Raw genomic sequence first — 23,258 nt, 5'->3', positions numbered from 1 at the left:
AATCCCGAGAGGATTTTGCTCGAAATCCTATAAGAATTCCGCTCAAAATCTCGGAAGTGTTCCGTATAAGGATGCTCTTCCTCCCAAAACGATCCTGTTCATGATCCCAAAACGATTCTTCTCAGAATCCCAAAAGGATTCTGTTCAGAGTACAGAATAAAAAACTGCTTAATGCATTCAAATGAACGCAAATACATGTGAATCGTTGGAAATAACTGAAACTATCTTCCTAAAGTGCAATTTTGAACTCTCTTATGTGCTTTTCGTGATACTATTATGTGTTTTCTTGTTTTATAATACACGAGAAAGGCACCATCACCGCTAGGTGGATTATTCTGGTCGTTTTTCCAAGGGGAGGACCCTGGGAAAAATGGGGAAAAAATAATGTTTTTTCAATAGCTCAGTAACGCAAGCCGATTAGGCCAATTTTCAATAGCGAAAAATAAGGATTCCGCGTCGAATGCAACCTGTTGCAAGTAAATCGGATAAGTACAAAAAAGTGTGTCTCACATTTTTTTTGTACACACACACATACCTACATACATACACACATACAGACATCACCTCAATTCATCGAGCTGAGTCGATTGGTATACAAAACGATGGGTTTCCGAGCCTTTTATCAAAAGTTCGGTTTTGGAGTGATCCTATAGCCTTTGCGTATACTTAGTATACGCGAAAGGCTAAAAATGAAAATGATGGAAGTGATCGAAGGAAAGGAGACAAAGGAGGAGTATAAATTTGAGTTCGTCGAAAATTTTTAACTAGCAAATGTCGACAGATTTTTAGTTTTTAAGCATTTAAATAGTGGCCATAAGTACCTAAGAATCTGGTTCGCTCCGAAAATCGCACTGCCTTTAGAGGACATCACCCTAACAAACTTCCTGCGTTGAGTCCCGTTGAGTGTTTTGGAAGAAAAAGGAAAGATCAAACCTAAGATCTATCCTAGTTTTTACAAAAGTTATCCGACTCAATGTTTAAGACGTCAGGCTTAGAGTGTAAATGTAATCATATATGAACAGGGTTTGCAGAAATTGCTCTCAATAGATAACGAACAACAATAGAAGAGAGGCAAAAGCTGTTCCGAATCATAACAAGCCATGATAACAAATTTATCAAACTTGTATACAATTGCGAAAATCTATAGGCAGCCCCCACAGAAAAATTGTGATTTCCGCTTTGTTTTCGCTCCTTTCGTGTAGGTTACTGCACAGCTATGTAGAACAAATTGAAATGCATCATCAGAGCCAGTGCTCCCCACATTTGGAGCTTTCTAAAAGAAATTTATCATGGGGTAAACATCGTGACAGCTTGCGAAAAAAGTTTCTCGCGATATGCTACATATCGTATATGTAGACAGAGATGATAAGTGAGAGACTTGCTCTTTCTCTTTAGGATTCAATCTCTGGATATGAATCAGATCAGTATAACTTTGTCAAAGTGGCAACGCCGTGACGTGGATTCCTAGGGTCCTTGTGAAGTCTTTTTTGACATTGACATAACATTGTTATCAGCCGTTAGCAAAGATCCGAGGTAGACGAATTCCTCGACCACCTCGAAGGTATCCCCGTCTATCGTAACACTGCCTCCCAGGCGGGCCCTGTTGAGCTCGGTTCCGCCCACAAGCATGTACTTTGTCTTTGACGCATTTACCACCAGTCCAACTTTTGTTGCTTCACGTTTCAGGCGGGTGTCAATGTAAATAAATACTAAGGTATGGAAATCTATATATTGTGTGTGTGCCTTTTGTGTATGGCGAAAAAGCTTTCACTACTACATTCGAACGAGCTCCCATAAGAAGCCGTGCAAATATGTACGTCACCATTTGCTGTTTACATTTTTAATCATCCACTAACACACTTGCATTAGGTCTTCTTCCTCACCTTCTATCTATTCTCATTGGGCGGGTGTACAGTTCTGCCACCTTTGCAAATGTTCGACCGACAATGCCATTTAAATGTTCATCGTAGTGCTGCTTCCATCTTTCGATCACCACACGTTCGACCGTCAAGATTCTCCCATTCTTATCCCTGCACATTTCGGCTCGCTGCACAAAGCCTTTACGGGATGCGTTGAGCTTCTGATAGAACTTGCGTGTTTCTTTAGAACGGCACAGCTGTTCCATCTCATCGCACTCCACTTCTTCCAGGCGGCGTTTATTCTCCCGAAAAAGGCGGGTCTACTGTTTCCGCTTCCGTCTATAACATTCCACGTTTTACCGGGTACCTTGTTGCAGCGCGACCACCCGTGCTGCGTCCTTATCCTCCAGAATCTGTCTGCACTCTTCGTCGAACTAATCGTTACGTCGACTTCGTCCCACATACCGACGTTGTTCTCCGCTGCGTCGTTAATGGCTGCTTTAACTGTATTTCAGCAGACCTTAAGAGGGGCCCCATCAAGCTCACCCTCTTCCGGCAACACTGCCTCGAGATGCTGCGCATATGCAGTGGCGACATCAGGTTGCTTCAGTTGCTCTAGGTCGTACCGCGGCGGTCGTTGGTACCGAACATTGTTGATGACGGATAGTTTTGGGCGCAGTTTAACCATCATCAGATAGCGGTCAGAGTCGATGTTATCACCACGATATGTCCTGACGTTGATAATGTCGGTGAAGTGCCGTCCATCAATCAAAACGTGGTCGATTTGTGATTCTGTCTGCAGTGGTGATCTCCAGGTGTACCGGTACGGGCTGTGTTGGAAGTAGGTACTGCGGATGGCCATATTCTTGGAGGTGGCGAAATCAATTAGTTGTATGCCGTTTTCGTTCGTTAGCCGGTGAGCGCTGAACTTTCCAATAGTCGGTCTAAACTCCTCCTCTTGGCCAACCTGTGCGTTCAAATCTCATATGATGATTTTGACGTCGTGGCTTGGGCAGCTGTCGTACTCACGCTCCAGTTGCGCGTAGAATGCGTCCTTATCATCATCAGTGCTTCCGGAGTGTGGGCTATGGACGTTGATTATGCTGAAATTGAAGAATCGGTTGATTCTCAACCTGCACATTCTCTCATTGATCGGCCACGCTCCTTTGCATATCGCCCATCACTATGAAAGCTGTGCCCAGCTCGTGTGTGTTGCCACAGCTCTGATAGATGTTATGATTCCCTCTAAACGTTCGCGCCATTGATCCCTTCAAACAAACCTCGATGCCGCTACGATGCCGAATCCACAGTCCTTGAGCACATCGGCGAGTATGCGTGTTCTACCGATGAAGTTGAGAGATTTGCAGTTCCACGAACCGAGTTTCCAATCGCTAGCCCCTTTTCGTCGCAGTGGTCTTCGCCGATGGTTCCGGTCCGAACTCTCTTGTTGTTTGTTCGTTGCGTAACAAACCCCCAAATTTCCGGAGGGCCATTTCTCCTTATTCCCGGAGGACCATGGTGCACAGTTTCACTGAGAGTCCCTCGCTGGCACTTGGACGATGATCAGCTGCCCCTAACATGGATAACAGACGCTCAGTAAGATATACACCTCATACGACATGTACTGGATAAACGAGTATACGACCTCGATCGGGCTAGGTGTGTTCCACTCGGGCGTGGAAATCTTCGAGACCGAGTTCGCGTACGGAGGCCATCCTTTCCCATTCACCGGTGTGTTCGAAATATCCCCACGAGACCATGACGAGCTTGGCGAAAAATTCCGATTCCGGCAAAGCATTCAAATCGGTTGTACAGACTTCACCGAAGAGGAAGTGCGTCGAATTGTGGAAGAGCTAGGCAATCAATTCCGAAGTGATCGGTACCATCTGATAAACAACAATTGTAATCACTTCTCCGGGGCCGTCACACAGATTCTCTGCGTGCAAAAGATTCCAAGCTGGTTGAATAGGTCGGCCCACTTCAGCTCATGTGTACCTTTCCTGCAACGTTGTCTATCAAAATAATGTTTGACTCCCAACGCCTTACAACAATCGATAACAGCCATACAGGATCGAGACTCCGATGCAAGTCCATTTTGAGAATAGCTTAAAGATAGTATCCCTGTTTCGGAGGGAGCTAGGCCGGGTTTGACAACACAAGGAGCGAAAAATAGCAACAGCAAAAACAACGGTATTACCCGCAAATAATCGTAGAAAGATTTCAACATGGTACCAGCGTTGTATCAAGCGAATAATAATGGGCGAAACTCGTGGTGACATAAATTTCCTCAAACCTTTTCAGTTCACTTTGGTATCCCCGCATCATCCACAGATGTTATTTATGATATTCGTTTTTTTTATTTGTTTCGTGTCGTTTCTCTTATTGTATTTTTTAATAAATCAAATCAACTATTTAGGTAAATTGTAGCCCGATTGTGACCGTTATGTCAGGTACGTGTTTTAACCATTGATCATGAAACAATTTCATCGCTTCTTTACTAAACCCCTAGGAGAAATAATTTCAGCTCGGTTGAAAAAAATCATAGCGGTTTGATTTTGGTTTGACCTGTCGGGGGCGGAGTCAAAGTTCGCCGAACATGTTTGAGCGTTTGTAGTAGTCGCCATTGGCGTAACTAATAAAAAAATCTAAAGGGGCTAACTTTTTTTTAAACTTTTCTATTTTAACACTCATAACACAGAAAGTTTACCATTTTCGCTCGATTCAACTGATGTATATTGTTGGTCTACCAGATATCAATGGACGACTTAAATATTTCAAATGATGTTCATCGACGCTCAGCCCTGTTACAAAAATATAGAAATCTCGTAGGATTCCCAAAATTCTTGATAGGTTCAGAAAACCATAGGTGTTGCGCTCGCCGTAAATAGAATGTGAAGCACGATCCTGATTTTTTGATTTGCTTCGAACCTAGAATATATTATAAATTAAATATTGGATAAATTAGTTGGTTAAACTCTTTGCGCCAGCTTTCAATTCAGTGGTCTGACAATTCCTACGAGCTTTCAAACGGCGATCTGACCACAACAAACTAACTTTTCTTTTCTGTTAGAATAACTTCTAGGATGATTTAAAAAAAAAACAGTTTTACATCCCAATACAACTTATTGGTCGTTAATTTTCAATTTAGTTAAAAAAAATTTCACCAAATTAACTTATAGCAGCATTTGTTTACACATAGGTACAATTTAACACATATTTTCTCTCAGTAGGTCTGTTTCACGCCTACTGAGACATTTTCACTGGTTTTATTATTGCTGCAGCGACAATAGGAGTTTATAGAATTAAATAGTAGGCGGAGTTTCTAAAATCCATCCGAAAGAATACAAAGTTCTTTTTTTTATCCAACTTTTAGTTACCTCTACTTGAAATCTAAGAGTTTTACCGAACCTTTCTCAAAAAGCCTACAGAGATAATTAAAATGCGCTGCAGCTTTTAGGATTGGTATTAGTTAGGAAGGTTAAGATCATACGCTTGATTTAGATAACAATTACTCACAAAACCTGGAAAAACTTGAAAATCTCAAGGAATTGTTCATTATCCATTAAGTACTTGTAATACTAATAAATAATATATTTTTTAATTCACTTGATGATGAGGTATTTCCTTTGGTATTTCATAAGTTATAACGTGTTTTGAGGGCCCCAGATTTTGTCGTGAGCAAACCTTATAACAATTGCTCGAAGTTCAAAAACTTGAGCGAATAGATTCAACTTGCTGTAGTATTTCGAAGAGAGGGATTGGATAATGAAGACAACCCTTTCTCTGCATTTACTTACTTGATACTTGATGGGCTACAGCTCTTCGATGAACCTACGCCGAATGGAGTATCCTTCTCCACTGGACTCGATCCTGGGCCAATCGCTTCCAGTCGCCCTGAACATTGAGCGCCCTCAGGTCCTCTTCAATTGCAAAAAGCCATCGTGTACGGCCTTCCACGAAGTCTATCTTCGCTTGACGTTCTTCCGGCATACGAACAACGTGTCCAGCCCACCGTAGCCTGCCGTGTTGTATAAGCTTAATAATATCCAGCCCTTTATACGCCTGGTACAATTCGTGATTCATGCGACGCCGCCAGATACCGTTCTCCTGTTTACCGCCGAGTATTATCCGCAGCACCTTACGCTCAAACACTCCGAGAGCTCTCCGATCAGCCTCCTTTAACGTAGTAGTATAAAGCGCGAGTTTTGTTTTCGTTTGCAGACTACGGGACTTAAGCTGGTTACGAAGTCCGTAATAAGCCCTATTTGCAGCTGCAATACGCCTTTTCACCTCGCGGGTAACATCATTATCGCACGTCACTAATGTTCCAAGATACACAAATTCTTCTACCACTTCAAATTTTTCACCAGCCAGCACTATTTTGCTACCACCACCACTAATGAACCCACGTTGATTGCCAGCGACCATGTACTTCGTTTTGCTGGTATTGATCGTGAGTCCAATCCTCACTGTCTCCCCTCTTAAAGGCGCAAAAGCCTCTTCCACGGCACGGCGATCAATTCCGATAATATCGATATCGTCCGCAAATCCCAGGAGCATATGCGATTTTGTGATAATGGTACCGCTTCTTTGCACACCAGCTAATCGCTCCCTCGAGCGCTATATTGAATAGTAGATTCGAGAGTGCATCACCCTGCTTTAATCCATCTAAGGTAACAAATGACGTCGATATTTCATCCGCAACCCTTACACTTGATTTCGATCCGTCCAACGTTATACGAATCAGCCGTATCAGTTTCGCCGGAAAACCATGTTCAAGCATAATTTGCCATAATTCATTCCGTTTCACTGAATCGTACGCCGCCTTGAAATCAATAAACAGATGATGTGTCTGCAAGTTGTACTCCCGGAATTTATCAAGGATTTGTCTCAGGGTAAACATTTGATCCGTCGTTGATCGGCCCTCACGAAAACCTGCTTGGTATTCGCCGACGAAGGACTCTTCAAGCGGTCTCAATCTGTTGAACAGAATACGGGACATAATTGTGTACGCCGAATTAAGGAGGGTTATTCCTCGGTAATTGGCGCACTCCAGTCTGTGCTTTTTCTTAAAGAGAGGGCAAATGAGGCCGTCCAACCAGCTAGCAGGCATTTCATCGTCTTCCCATATTTTCGACATAATGTGGTGCTGAACTTCACTTCAGTGAGCAGTGCCATGTTTGAGAAGTTCAGTCGGGAGCTGGTCCTTCCCCGCAGCCTTATTGTTTTTCAGCTCTTTGACAGCTTTTTTAACCTCATCTAGTGTAGGTGACTCCACAGCTTGTCCATCGTCGCTAATATTTATTCTGTTCACCGATGCACCGTCACTTCCTCCATTCAACAAAGTCTCGAAGTGTTGCTTCCACCTGGCAGCTACTTCAGTTTAATCTGTCAGCAAATTCCCTTGTTGGTCGTTGCACATGACGAGAGATGGCGCTGTCTTTCTCCGCACGCCTTTGACAGACTCATAAAACCTCCGCATATCGTTCTGCTCCATTTTTTTCTGCGCCTCACTAATAACTTGTTCTTCGTACTCTTTTTTCTTCCTGCGATAGGTTCGTTTTTCGGCTGCTCTTGCTTCCTTGTACCGATCTCTATTCGATCGGGTACCTGACACCAACATCCGGCTTCTGGCAACGTTCTTCTCGTCTGTCACTCTCTGACACTCCACATCGAACCAACCCGTCCTGAGTTGCCCCTGTGCAGTGCCTACCACTTCTCGTGCTGTTGTACTCACCGCTCCATGGATCGACTCCCACAGATCGTTGATGTTGTCGCTAACGTTGATTGCACTTATCCGTTCGTCGAGCTTCTGGCGGTACTCAGCCGATACTCCTTCCGCCGACAATCGCTGGATATTGTAACGCATCGTTCGCTGTGATCTTTCGTTCGATACAGTTGACAACCGTGATCGAATTTTACTGACAACGAGATAGTGATCAGAGTCAATGTCTATCTGGTTGCAAGTTTCACCATTTGGGTGTCTCCAGGTGTGCTTTCGGATGTTCTTTCGTACAAAGTAGGTGCTACTGATGGCCATCCCTCTGGCAGCAGCGAAGTTTGCTAGCCGTAGGCCGTTGTCATTGGTAGCGGAGTGAAGGCTCTCCCTACCGATTATGGGACGGAAAAAGTCCTCTCTACCGACCTGAGCGTTAGCGTCTCCGATAACAATTTTCACGTCATGCTATGGGCACTCTCCATAGGCTTTATCAAGACATTCATAAAACGTGTCCTTCACGTCGTCGGATTTATCGTTTGTCGGTGCGTAGACGTTGATTAGGCTGTAATTGAAGAATTTGCCCCGTATCCTCAACACACAAATTCGTTCGCTAATGGGTTTCCACCTCATCACTCGTTTCATCTGCTTGCCCATCACTACGAAACCAACTCCATGCTCTGCTTTTTCACCGCCGCTGAGATAGATGTTATACTTGAATGCAGTATTGGTCGTGGGGTCCACGGCTCGGAATTCACGTTCTCCGGATCTAGGCCATCGGACTTCTTGAATAGCAGCCACGTTCACTCCAACTTTCTGCAGTTCACGAGCCAGAAGGCTCACTCGTCCAGGTTCATTTAGGGTCCTGACATTCCAGGTACCGAGTTTCCAATCATAGTCCTTATTTCGTTGCCGGGTCGGTTGCCAAGAATAACGTTCTCTTTTTGTTCTATCTCCATTTTTCGTGGTATTTGAGAGGCTTCAGTAAGCTAACTTACCAGGGTCGCGTTACCTACATCGCGATGATGAGGCTGCCACCTTAGGTATAGCTGACGCGATACAGCATTTCGTTAATCAGCCGCTGGGTACCAGGCAGACGCTGTTTGAGCCGCACCTCCTGGTGAACAGACGCTCGAGGCGTACCTTCTCGCTCTAGCTGATGGCAGAAGGACAACAGTGCCCAGGCTGCACTATCAGCTAAGTACACAACCCTTAGCAGGCGGTCTTTTGTCATCGGACGACCCGTGGAAGCGTGAGATAGGGACTTGTGGGGACCAGAGCTCTGTTGGGCGCTCCTTCCTTGATGTCAACCCACCATTTTGCAGCCTCTGCATTTACCCCCCTATATAATCAGTGGACTAGATATGTGCAATACTTTTACAAAGTAACAAATTTTCTAGGGGGGCTAGCCAGATCCTAGGTGGGGCTATTGCCCCCCCTAGCCCCCCTGTAGTTACGCCAATGGTAGTCGCACAAACCTCCATATGGTTGGTATTCAAGTTGGCGCGTCGGTCGTTCGTGTGTAATGGAACGTACACACGGTCAAGCAGTTTGACCAACATTGACTCCAGTTCTTGTTTATTCAAACTTCCATCAAGTTTTACCAACAGCGGCACGAACAATCAATTTATTCGACCAACAATATCATACACGAACGACCAAAACGCCAACTTGAGCACCAACCATAAAAAAATATAATAAAATATATCCCGACAACTCAAACCAAAATCAAACCGATTTAATTTTTCCCAACCGAGCCGCCAACTTTCAAATGGTTGTTCGAACAACTTCACACACGTTCAAACAAAGCATCAACCGAGGCGTTTTCTTGGGGGCGGAGTCAATGTTCGTCAAACTGCTTAACTGGTGTGTACGTTGTATAATATTGTTGGTCGAATAATTTGAGTCCACAACACAAAATGAGCGAAAACAAAGCGAGAATCATCACTTCTCTGTGGGGGCTGCCCAGTATGCATTTATTGGGGGGTGTTCTGACTTGTCAATATCCCCAACTCAGCCATCTTGGATTTTTGTATGGAATGACCTATACACACGAAAGGGCCTTGGGGGCTGCCCAGGGCCGGATTTAGCCGGCAGGGGGCCCCGGGGCCGACGGTATGTGGGGGCCCCAAAATGTACAAAAAAGGTTGGTTTTGGTACATAAGATTTGTGGGGGCCCGGGGCCACGGCCCCCCCGGCCCCCCCCTAAATCAGGCCCTGGGGCTGCCTATCGGATTCTGTTTTTTCGCACTTGTATACAAGTTTGATTAATTTGTTATAATGATTTTAGAACAGTTTTTTGCGTTTCTTTTATCGTTGTTCGTTATCTATTGAGAGTTTTTTTTTTTCTGCAAACCCTGCTCCTGAATAAAAAAATAAATCTAAATAGGGTAAATAAATATGAAATTTGTGAAAAAAAAAAAACCACGTGTCTAGAAGGGACTCGAACCCTCAACCTTCTACTCTCTAGATAGGCGTGATGACCCCTACACAACAAATCATTTCATTATGTATGTATTACCATTTATTACTTAAAAATTGATAAAAGTGGCAACAGTTGATATTTCAATGGGTTCAAGTATTCGACAAAAACGTTTCAACTGTCGTAACAATGCACATTGGGCCACGTCGTAAAATTAGGAGGAAACAATTATTTTCACCATAATGATAATATTTTAGGATCAAAGTGTCTTCAGCAAAGTCAAAGCTTATTATTTGAGCTTTATTTTGAAGTTTGTTGCAATAGGGTGGCCCCACTACATTTTTAAATAAAATTTTTAACTTCTATATTTCTAATTTTAGCATTGTACGATGTTCTAGAAAGTTGTTCCTTATTTAATTTTGAGGCACTTTGCTGAAGAAACGATTTTTGTACGTCGTTTGTATCATTTGTTATGATAATTTTAAATAATTATGTTAGGGTGACCCTAAAAAACCAATATTTTGATTGTAACTTTTTAGTTTTAATTTTTATCGAATTGACGTCTTCTACAAAGTTTTAGAGCATTAAAAAATGCACGTTTTGGTTACATAAGCAAGTAAATTCATTGGTGGATTGCAGAGATATAACTGTTTTTATTGAAAAAATCCGTTGTTTTCAAATGCCTGTATTTTTGAATGGGGGAAAAAGGGGGATCCATTTTTCCCTGGGTTAGACAGAGGAAGGGCTAAGGATTGCTCTGCATATTTTGGTATTGGGGAATTTGAGGGAATTTGAGGTTTTTCCATCATTTAAAAAATGGCTTTATGTACAAGGAAATCAAAATCATCAGTTCTAGAAGTGTTATAAAACCGAAAATTCCGCCCAATTCGTCAAAAACAAAATGTTTATAGCATTTAAAACTTCATTATATATTTCCAGCGCATTTTCACTCAATATACCGATTGGTAGGATGACATGATCAATAATATCAACGCTTATCAACGTGACAACTTCACTGAACAGACCGTAATCGTAGGTTGTTTACATCACTTGTTCAATCGATTTTACTTTAAAATCGTTAGGGTGGTATGGAAAATTAGGTTTTTCGAGCGTAGTTTTTTTTTTAATTTTACTTTCATCTATTATTTTTTTCTCCACACCGACCACTCAATTCTGTCCTATGTTCTGAGCGTCCTCCGCGAATTTGAGCGAAATTGGATGACAACTGATTTAGCACGAGCCGTTTCAAGTTTGCATGTGAATTAGTATGGGGAAGTGGATTTTTAATCCTTCCCCATACAGCGCTGGCGAAAAAAGAACCCACATGGCCAAAATCGCATGTTGATTAATAGTTCCAATAATTAGTTATCGGTTTTAATCCAGCTTGCGAATCTTTGGTTACGATTATTGAACTTCTCGAAGCGCATCACTGATACGTGCAGTACAACATAGTAGCTTGATTTTGTCAGTGCTATCTTTCGCGCCAAGAGCAGCAATGTTGCCTGTGAAGTAGTTTCGCTATAAGCTCTAAAGAACTACAACATAAATTAAAATCGATTACTAAATATTCGAACGATTATCCAAGTGATAATTCTTTAGGGCTCCTTTTGGCTATGTGGGTTCTGTTTTCGCCAGCGCTTAATTGGAAAGCGCCATAATCAGTATGATGAAAAGTTCACTTTGCCCATACTAATTTCCAAGCAAATTTAAACGGCTCGTGCTAAATCAATTCGCGGAGGACACTCAGAACATGGGACAGAATTGAGTGATCGGTGTGGAGAAAAACAGAATTTTTGAACCACCCTAATATATATCTAGATAAAAATTAAATAAAAAAATACGCTCGAAAAACCTTATTTTCCTTACCACCCTAGCAATTAAAAAGTAAAATCGATTGAACGAGTGATGTAAACAACCTACGATTACGGTCTGTTCAGCGAAGTTGTCATTTTATTTTTGACGAATTGGGCGGAATTTTCGGTTTTATAACACTTCTAGAACTGATGATTTTGATTTCCTTGTACATAAAGCCATTTTTTTAAATGATGGAAAACCTCAAATTCCCTCAAATTCCCCAATACCAAAATATGCAGAGCAATCCTTAGCCCTTTCTCTGTCTAACCCAGGGAAAAATGGATCCCCCTTTTTCCCCCATTCAAAAATACAGGCATTTGAAAAAAAAAACGTTTTTCAAGAAAAACAGTGATATCTCTGCAATCCACCAATGAATTTACTTGGTTATGTAACCAAAACGTGCATTTTTTATGCTCTAAAACTTTGTAGAAGACGTCAATTCGATAAAAATTAAAACTAAAAAGTTACAATCAAAATATTGATTTTTTAGGGTCACCCTAACAAAATTATTTAAAATTATCATAACAAATGATACAAACGACGTACAAAAATCGTTTCTTCAGCAAAGTGCCTCAAAATTAAATAAGGAACAACTTTCTAGAACTTCGAACAATGCTAAAATTAGAATTATAGAGGTTAAAAATGTTATCTCAAAATATCGTGGGGCCTCCATATTGCAACAAACTTCATAATAAAGCTTAAATAATAAGCTTTGACTTTGTTGAAGACACTTTAATCCTAAAAAATTATTATTATGGTGAAATTATTTTTTTCCTCCTAATTCCACGACGTGGCCCACTGTGCAATGTATCCAAAATCAAATCAAATTCAATTTTTAACAGCTACTCATTCTCCGACGAAAAAGGTTCTGATTTATGCACATGTCGACCATTTATGAAAATAAACGCAGAAAATCACAGCAGCAAATCATACCCGTTTAGAAGCATATATTCGTTCATACCGGTCCGGAGCAACTGCTCCCATAGTATTACACGGGTGGACATTGAACTTTCCTCTCAACGGCGATTTAATGGCTGTATTTACTATCAGTTTTTCCCCAAGCGAAAGAAAAATATCATCTCATTGCGTCGCAAGCAAACAGTACCAAGTTGAAACTCGATATTGAAGTGGCGAGTGAAAGAAACGAAAAATTGTTCAATTCCAAACGCGGAATAACTAAAATGATGAACGTTGAACGGGGAATCAAACTTAACGGTGAGAAAAAAATAGTTCGGTAGTTAGTGATGACGCAGTAAAGATTTTTTTGCTTTAATATAATTTATCCATAGATTAAGAAAGTGGGGGATCAGTTTATCGTGACCGTTTTTACATCAACAACTGTCGCAGTTTTTTCCTCACTGGCATTACAAAGTAAACAGGGCAGTGCGAACAATTTTGTAACTTTTTTTAACTGTGTTAAAAAAAAGTTTATTTAATGTAATTTATTCACTACATAAAATTTTATAAATTTCATTGATACGGTATGCAAAGATGTGGTTTAAAAATAGCTTGTAACGTAAAAAAATAATGAAGTTCCCCGTAGCTTACTAAAAGGCGCGTCAGTACTAAACAGTAGAATTTGATTGCTATGAATGCCCGTCCAGGCTAGGGACGAAACATCAATCGTTGAACTCCTATAAAAATTCTCCCCCCAACAACGAGGGCATTTAAGAATGGTTCTTTCAACTCAATTACGCTTTATTACCCACTTATTGATTGCTCTTCATAGTGCTATTGTTCGAACCGAAACCGAAAAACTGATTGAAATTGAAAGGGAAAATCCTGTACACCTTCCACTGTATGGAGGGGCTATGAGCCCGTTGCGTTGCGTTGTTCCGATGCCGGTGCGTTGAACTGCGGTGCATCGTTTTGATTGAATTTCAATCGAACATGGGTTTTTCTTCCAATGTCAGAAACCATCATCCGCTCGTCGTCGATGAGTTCCAAACAAACGGAGACGATCGGTGCAGGTCTGCATTGTTAGATAATAAAACGCTTACAGTATATTGTTCGTGAGAACTAATTAATTTCGAGCTGACCTTAACCAACAATCAACGCGTGATTTATTCGATTGGTTGATTGCAGCTGATTATCGGATTCTTGCGTGATGTTGAAGAAGTTGAAAGCGGGTACAATAATTAGAGATGCGTGAATGTGTAGCACGAAGGATAATTTAAAATTCTGAGATCGGATCGTTCCAAGGGCACTTTATATGTTTTTAAACCAATAAGAAAACCTGTTATGAGAAACACACAGCATTGTTTTTTTTCTTTTCAATATTTTGAGATATGTGAAATTGTAGGCATGTTATTGTTAGATTGTTAAATTTTGTATATACGAGAAATTTGATCCAACAAATAAATAATTATCATGTTGATTTCGGGACAACGATCGTAGATCGCAACAATATGTATATATGCTTATGTACTTAGTATTAGGATTAACAAGGCATAATATACAATATATCAAATTGAGGCTGAGTGTGCTGCATCCAGGGTTTTGATACAACAAATGTAATTTTTTTATACAGATACTGTATTAAAATAATACAAAATTGTAAGATTTCAATAGAATGGATGTATTAGTATCTTCCAAAATTATATTTGCCAACATTTTATACAGTTTCTGTAAGGTTCTTATGCAGAGTTGTATTAAAATCTGTTATCCGCTGGCTGGGTGAAGAAAACATATAAACAACGTGAATGATTACTAAACCACTTTCCTGTAATTGTTCTTCCGGTATTGTTTTTTAAGCAATCTGTTCAATCATATAGGTATGTACCTTCTGTAACAACAAAATAATCAAGAATCATTTGCATAAAGCTTGCATTCACTATGGAATCAATTTCGAACTGCCTCGTTTAATTCAGTATTAATTTGGTAGCAAAGGCGCGTTGGCGCTGTTGCTTTGCTGCATGCGGAAAAAGTCCATCATTATCGGATCATTATCAAATGGCTAAGCCCTTAGATAGGAAGTTCGTATTCAAAGCATCTTAACAGTTGAAAAAACCTACCCTACTATATGCGTAGATGCATATTTCTCAGCCACAGAAATGGCTTTTTGCTAATTTATGACTGATAATATGGAATCATTGAGCGATGGAAACAGTTGACTTGGCAATTGGTGCCGCGGAAGATTCGCGATCAGGAAAATGTTACTGCCCACAAGCTCACAATGTTTTCTTTCTTCATGTGATGGGAAAAAGTGCAATACGGAGCCGGCACGCAGCAATACGTTCCCCCGAGAGCATGCGGTATTTGCATATTTATATGAAGCTTTTCACACCTTCATCGCAATTACACAAGACGGCTAAGAAAGGGTCATTCAAATGAGGAAGCTTCCATTAATATTACGTTAGGTGTTTTTGCAATATCTGATTACGCGTTCGACTGCAGTGCAACCTTATAAATAAATATTGATTCCACTTTAAGGCAGACCAATGTATTGGGAAAATGACTTACTTACAAATTTGTTGTGGCCGGATTTTGCGACCTCATAGCGATATTTGATAGATTTTTGAAATTATCATATCAATCGGTTCGAAGGCTCTTCAGCAGTTCGCTTTATTACTACTGGTTAGTAGCAATCACTAATTAAAACTAAGGGTATGCGATAACACACTTTTTCCTAACGGAACGAAACGAAACGAAATTTAAAATGTTTATGTTGATTCGAAACGAAACGAAACGAAAGATAGATTCACTTTCGAGTCTTCGAAACGATACGAAATCGGGGTCCATTTAATGCGAAATTTTTCGAAACGAAACGAAATTTAATTTTCATTTTCCGCGGAATTTTTATTAAATTGGTTTTATTATTGGTACTATGTACGGAATTTCGATTTCACTTTTCAAAGTCAAATAACTGTTTTACAATAAATAGAGTTATAATAAGAGAAGAAGTAGTCTGTGAAAAATCGCCTCGTTCCCGTTTATATACCATTGGCATGAGGCAATACCCCAGCATTGCGCCGCTTTCAAAGCAATACATCGTGGAGCGTATGCTCCCAAATCTGATCAAACAGTTCAGTTTTATATTAGTAAGTACATAAAAATATAGAAATTGTTTGATTTTTCGTTTCAAATTTCGTTAAAAACCTAATTTCACCTGAATTTTCTTGTGATTTGATTTTTTGTGATTTTTTGTGATTTTTTCATAGGGTTAACTCATAGTTTCATTGACGCTAAAGGTCGTAATCGAGTAAAAAATAAAAAGAACTGGGTGTAATCTACTCTGGATAAAAAAAGTTATTCACTTGCTTCGGAGTTTCCAATTCATGACCAATAATGATGCCGGTCATGTGCTAGCAGTCAATTTATCCCTTCTTAACTCTTAAGCGGTGCTTAGCCATGTTCTTAAACTTGGATTGAGGCCGAAGTGGAGGTGAAGAAATCGGTTATTAATAGAAGGCGCTGAAAAATGACTTCAAAAGGGCCTTTGGAATCCACGACACGACTTTGCATCTTTGAAAAAGTTATACTGATCTGATTCATATCTGATTACATTTACACAAATATAAAAGAATAGTTAAAGATATTTTACGTTTTCTGTTAGATATTTCTAATAAAATACTAAAGGCGTTTTATAGAAGAAATCTAAAAACCGTAATCCGGGGGGAACATTGATCAGCGGGGTAGCATTGATCAGTTTCACCACTGTCTAGAAATGAATAAAATATTATTTCCTGTTATCACAATTACTTGTTGTGAGTTAGGTATCTTAATCTTGACTAAATTTGCTGCTGAAGGTATAAAATTCGGATGAATTTGTCAATTTTTCGCTAAAAATTGAACAATAAAATCAACATTAATTTGAAAACTCACAGAAAGCTGCCAAAAAAAGTACTCAAAACAAGTATAATAACAAAAAACCCTGATTAATCCACCTAGCGGTGATGGTGCCTTCCTCGTGCATTGTAAAATAGTATTTTAGGCATTACTCTTGAGCCCATAGTCCGATCTGGCCAATTTTCAATAGAAAACAATGGGATGGTATTCTGCGTCAAATGCAACTTGTTGCGACTAAATCGGTTAAGGATAAATGCCTGAAAAATGAGTGACATTTTTTTACTAAAATTTTTCTATAAAAAAAAGTGGTATTTTGGCCATAACTTCCGAGCCCATAGTCCGATCTAGCCAATTTTCAATAGAAAACAATGGTAGAGTATTCTGCGTCGAATGCAGTTTGTTGCGAGTAAATATAAGGATAAGTACCTGAAAAATGAGTGACACTTTTTTGGGTGCGCAGCGCACAGACACACACACATACACACAGACATCACCTCAATTCGTCGAGCTGAGTCGATCGGTATACATATAACACTATGGGTCTTCGGGCCTTCTATAAAAAGTTTGTTTTTTGAGCGATCATATAGCCTTTACGTATACTTAGTATACGAGAGAGGCAAAAATTAAGCCATCCTATTTTCTTGGTTAATACATAATTTTTGTTTCGAAATTTTGATATATAAGTGTTGTACAATGAGCAGCTCGAAGTTGTTCCCGTCCTGCTCGTTCTTTTTTGTCAACAAATGGGCACGAGCAGGACAGGGAGAAACTTCGAGCCACTTCAAGCTCTCATTGGACAGCTCTATATATTGTTGAAAAACCAGATAATTCCACCAGCGGTGATGATATCTTTCTCGAAACAATCGATGCACATCGCTTCAGCGTAAGAGATTCCATCTATAATTGCCTACCTCAAGGCGTATGCACACGCTTTCTCTATAGATAATTGATTAAATCAAAGGTACCCCAATTTGAAAAATAAAAAAACTCGACAAAAAAGATTTTTAAAACAAGTTTAAAATTATCAAATAATCAAAAACAACAGCCTTATACGTTCTACATGTAGCAGTACTCGTTTTAAAAATATGAAAAAAGCTATGATTTCACTTACGGGGGAAATATTTACAAAACAATTAAAAAATGATCAATGTTCCCCCGGATTACGGTACGTATTTGTCGACTCAGAACGGGGTTATGTAGTAAGCATCTCAAATAGCTATGCGAGCAAAGGTGTAGGGTTGCAAACCCGGAGATGGCGAGCTCGACTCTCGGTCTGGTCAAAGATGTTTTCGGGTTGGAAACATTTTCGACACCCTGGACATAGTGTATCCACTGTCTTGCCACACAAGATACATACTCATGCAATGGCGGACATATAAAAGTTTTCAATTAATAACTGAGGAAGTGCTAATAGAATACTAAGTTGAAAAGCAGATCAAATACCAGTTCGAATGTAGAACCATTGAAGAAGAAGAAGTAATCATTAATAGAAAAAAATATAACATAAAGTTTTGAAAATAGTAATAGGATTTAGTTCAGCGGCGCAGCCAAAATTTTTGATAATTTAAAGTATGGTTTAAGTTTAAATTTGTTTCGAAATTCCGCGGAATTCCGTTAAATTTCGTGAGAAGCTGGTTTTTTCTAGCGAAATTTTTGTAATTTTACGAAACGAAACGAAATGAAGAAATCAGATTTCGCCATGCTCAAATTCCGCGAAATTCCGCGGAATTTCGTTTCGAACCACCTGAAACTAAATTTTTCGAAATACCGCATGTGCTTAAATCAAAAATTGGTTCCCTTCTGTTCGTATTCGAATTTATTAATTTGAAGCAAAATTTAATGCCTATAATGTAAATAGGCTTGTGTAAAGTAAAAATGTCAATAAATTTGTGGTAGGTGCTATTTTTCCTACTCAAATTCCATAACAGCTGCTTTCTGTCACGATCTAGCACTACATGTCTCAATTTATAGTTTTCAGTTTTTATGTGATTTTTGAATCTCAGTTATTTTGTACGCATCATCTTCGGCTATACTTAGCTTACTTCTGATAACCTTATTTCAAGTGCGATCATAATCATCAATCAACAATTATCACCAAACCATTTTCCATGTTACATAAATGTGTCGATCTGATATAATTTATATAAAAATGCATTTTTGTGGTTGATCTCCCAACTACTGGATACAAAATATGGTCATATTAGTCCGGTCTCTATGGGACGGTTTTGAAATGCATTCCTTCATATTTTTTTAAAAGAGCTGTTCAAAAATATTAACAAATTTGTATAGACTCTGATGTAATTGATTATGCTTTAAAAATCAGGATGTTAATCAAAACAGAGAATTATATTTTTTTAGCGTAAGTTGGCCGCTTGATGTTTATTTTTCCATCATGATTACAATTTTACTCCGATGCCGACTCATTTGAGTTTTGATTATATAAAGAAAATAGCTATCAAATCAAATTTGCACCAAAAGTTAAACAAATCTGTGGATTGTTTCACTTGATTAATAATAAGTAAAATTTTCAATTTCAATTTAATTTCAAACTGTGCAGTTTTGAACTGGTATCGCACTGAGTAGAAATAATTAGCGATGAACAATTTTTAATTAAATGATATTATTTTTGAAAATCATGTAAACAAGCACTTGACTTAAAACGCTTTAAAACACTTATGATTTTACCAGCCATAAAAATATAAAAAATGGGACCTCCATTCGTGCTGTATTGCCATCGTCGTCTGCCACATTGCCATTCATGTGTTCTTCGTAGTGCTGCCTCCACCTTTGGATCACCTCACGCTTGTCCGTAAGAAGGTTCCCGTTTATGTCCTAATATATATCGGGCTGTGGCAGGTGACCTTTACGTGAACGGTCAAGCTTCTCATAGAACGTTTGTGCGTTGGATCTATGGATGGGTCTATTGTATCTTTAGCCAGTGGCGTAGCCGCCAGAAAATTGCCTGGGGGGGGAGGTGGTTTCTGAACATTTTTTTTTTCGAAAAAAAAAATACTTCTAAAAATGTTATCTTGGGGGGGGGGGGGTATGTCCACCAAAACCACCCCGTGGCTACACCGTGGCTTATGAATCTTGCAATAAATGGTTGTATTCATCAAAAAAACATAGATATAAAAGAAATGGGGAAATTTTGACTATCTCTGCCTTAAAAATTCCATTAAACGATTAGCGTTTTACTCTACCCGGCGTTGCCGAAACGTCGGGCAGAGTAAAACGCTAATCGTTTAATGGTTTTTAATACTGAGATAGTCAAAATTTCCACATAAAAACTATTTCCAGTCGTTTCCAATACCATATCAAATGATAGAAAAGGAAAATATTTTTTCTGAGCCTTCAATGCGGTATGGGACCAATTTTCGGCATAGTATCGATTTTTGTCATATTCTACAAAACCAGCGAAATTTAATCACTTTTTGGCTTGCAATAAGCTTATTGGTTGCTGGATAAAATACAAATGGTCATATACAGGGTTCAACTGTATATTCGTGTCATAGACAAATGGACGCAACACAGATTTGTTGCGGGGAACATGTACTAACGAGGTACTGTTTGAGCTTCTCAATTTGGCAACTAATTTTCGAGTTTCGTGTTACGAAACATAAAATTGCTTGCAAATATGTGCTCTAATGATCCCAACTGTATTTGATATCTTGTATATGTCATTTCTTGGCAATTGTATCCCTTGAGCGGTTATCGGAAAGCCCTCTGGAAGATCTGGAACATCCGTAAGAGTAACCAATTCTAAAAGTTCATCCCAGAGCTTCGTGATTTTTTCGTAACCATTCACTCTGGCGAATAGTAGGTGCAATCAGTAAATGTCTTCAAACCAGTATCTAGAAGAGAAATTAATTTTGTGAATGTGTCAAGATGTTCGGAAAAGTATCCGCTCAAGAGATTTATGGCACTCTAGGATTTGAAGGATGATTTCCTACGGACTCTAGCGAATTGCTGCTGTACCATAAATAAGGCACATGCACTGCAGTCTGAAGAATTGGAACGGGGTTGGAGTGCAGTCGTTTCAAGGATAGGATATTACGATACGATGCAGTTGCTATTTAGATGGCATGAAAAACAACTTATCGTAAAAGATGCAGATACGGTGAGTTCGTTCTATTATTGTGTTAAAAAAAACTGACTTCACTAAATACTTTCCAGGATCATAAATATATATATCACTGATATAAATTTTAAATCCTGGAAGTGTAAATACATTGCATGTATTCATTTGATATCTGGGTGTATTTATGCGGTGCTTACTATGCTGAAAATTACCTCAAGTTGTAGCTGCTTGCTAACGGATTTTTGGATGCACAGTAGAGCTATCACCTTCTATCTCCAGGACTAAAAATGTTTTCATCTATGGATATGAAAATATTGACAAATAGATGAAGACATGTTTCTTCCATAAAAGCACTGCCGGACAGTGGGAGATAGAATGGAAACACACACACACACAATCAATAGTAAATGTCTTTTGTGACCTCCAAATGCCCCAGGAATGGTTCTCCGGAAGATCCGGAACATCCGTGAAATGGTCAATTCTAAAAGTTCACCCCAGAGCTTCGCGATTTTTTCGTAGCAATCCATCCTGGCGAATTGTGGGTGCAATCAATAGTGAAATTTTTCTGTGACCTTCAAATGTCCCAGAAACGGTCCTCCGGAAGATCTGGCACATTCATAAAAATGGCCAATTCCAAAAGTTCGACCCAAAGCTCTGCGATTGTTTCGTAATAATCTATCCTGGTGAATTATGGATGCAATCAGTATTGATGATTATGTGGTCACAAAATACTACAAAAACGGTCCTCCGGAAGATCCGGAACTTCCGTAAAATGGTCAATTCCAAAAATTCATCCCAGAGCTTCGCAATTTTTTTCGTAGCAATTTATCCTGGTGAATTGTGAGTGTAATCAATAGTGAAAGTCTTCTGTGACCCCCAAATGCACCCGAAATGGCCCTCCGGAAAATCCGGAACATCCGTGAAAGTGACCGATTGAACAAAAAAATCATTCCACAGCATCGCTATTTTATTCACAACCATCCGTACGGACGAATTGTGTGCGTAATAAATTGTATTTTTTTTAAATGGCTCCAAACAACCCTCCGGGAAATCCGAAACATCCGTAAAAGTGGTCAATTCTAAAGGTCCATCTCAAAGCAAATGTCAAAGAAACTGTTTGAATCAGCGAATTGTTTATGCAATCAATAGTGAAAGTCTTCTGAGACCCGAAATGACCACATTACGGTCTTCAGGAAAACCGAACATCGGTGAATTAGGTTAATTCTTAAAAAAAAACATCCCAGAGCTGGGCATTTTTGTTAGCATTCAGAACGATGAATTATGAGTGGAGTCAATAGTGAAAGTCGTCTGTGACCTACCAAAAGTTAATCACAATTGATTTTTTAGAAACATTGTTAATGGCATGTAACGTCTGCAATCGACAAGACAGGCAAAAAGATCCAAGCTGTTCTGTTTTACATTTAATTGTATCGATCGGCAGGTTTTTCCCTCATACTTTGAGTAGAACTGACCGATAAAGCCGATAAACAAATCATTCATTACCATCACAGTCGTAAAATCTGTTTCATTTATGAAAATAAATTTGGCTAAAAACCAAAAAAAAATGGATTCTATCCAATAAGATCGAAATCGGGTGAATGAAAGAACACGTCACGATATGGACATACCTCCATGAGTGGTAGTGCGAATTTCAGCTCACCTGATGCAGATGGGATCGATTTCTCGCTTAACTTTTCAAAAGGACCTAAGTAGCATATTTTCATGAATTAATTTGAGTACTGCAATCAAAAGCTTTCATGTTGTTCTGATGATTGCGCTATTCAAATTAATTCATGAAATAAATGTTACTTAGGACCTTTTGAAAAGTTAAGCGAGATTTGGTTTTCAATATGATCATGACGAGACGAGTATAACGTCGTGCACGGGTCGATATTTTATTTATTTATTTATTTCGTCAACCGACGTAGACTAGTACAAATACATATACATGTTTTTTTTTTCTTTCGTAATGCTATAGTAGATTATGAAATACAATAAAAAACATTAAAAAAAAATATTTTTTTTTGCTAAAGTTGTTTGTAATTATGAATTTAAACTGTTGAATTTCTTATGTTTGTTTTTTGAAAATATTGTTTAATGTTATGCCGAGACATTGTTAAATCAATAGCTTCGCAGTGTTGATTATAAACAGCCATCATTCGGTTAAGAGGTCCAAATTTGGCATAATTTGTTCGGCGGTGATTAGTGAAAAATAATGTCCTATGTCGAAGTAGCCGAGAAGGCATGTAAAAATTTAATTTCGACAAAATTTCAGTTGAGTCAACACGTTGAGATACTATATCGTTAACAAATGAAAACGTTGCAAACTCTCGATGCTGTTTCAATGTTTGTATGTCTTTAAGCATGCAACGTGATTCATAAGATGGAAGAGGAAATGACGTCCAACCTAATTTACGAAGAGCGTATACTAGACATTGTTTTTGTACTGATTCTATTCTTTCTTCATGTGTGGTTAAGCTGATTATACAATCAAGCCATGTGGTGAATTTCAAATTCATTACACGGTTTTCTACTCCTATT

The 23,258-nt window shown here is 39.2% G+C and overlaps 2 protein-coding genes across 2 annotated transcripts in view; both read left to right on the top strand.

Moving 5' to 3' along the window:
- LOC134205563 (uncharacterized) overlaps nt 1-23,258 on the top strand; it is a 624,943-nt gene that overhangs the window by 125,740 nt on the left and 475,945 nt on the right. The gene's annotated exons all lie outside the window — the stretch shown is intronic.
- On the top strand, nt 3,479-3,883 carry LOC134208730 (deubiquitinase DESI2-like). The gene has a single exon (XM_062684579.1). The coding sequence runs from the start codon at nt 3,479-3,481 to the stop codon at nt 3,881-3,883; it is 405 nt and encodes a 134-aa protein (XP_062540563.1).

This window comes from Armigeres subalbatus, chromosome 1, assembly GCF_024139115.2.
Source record: "Armigeres subalbatus isolate Guangzhou_Male chromosome 1, GZ_Asu_2, whole genome shotgun sequence".
Taxonomy (NCBI): domain Eukaryota; kingdom Metazoa; phylum Arthropoda; class Insecta; order Diptera; family Culicidae; genus Armigeres; species Armigeres subalbatus.
Note: the sequence above shows the minus strand (reverse complement) of the source record. Positions and strands in the feature narration are given on the sequence as shown.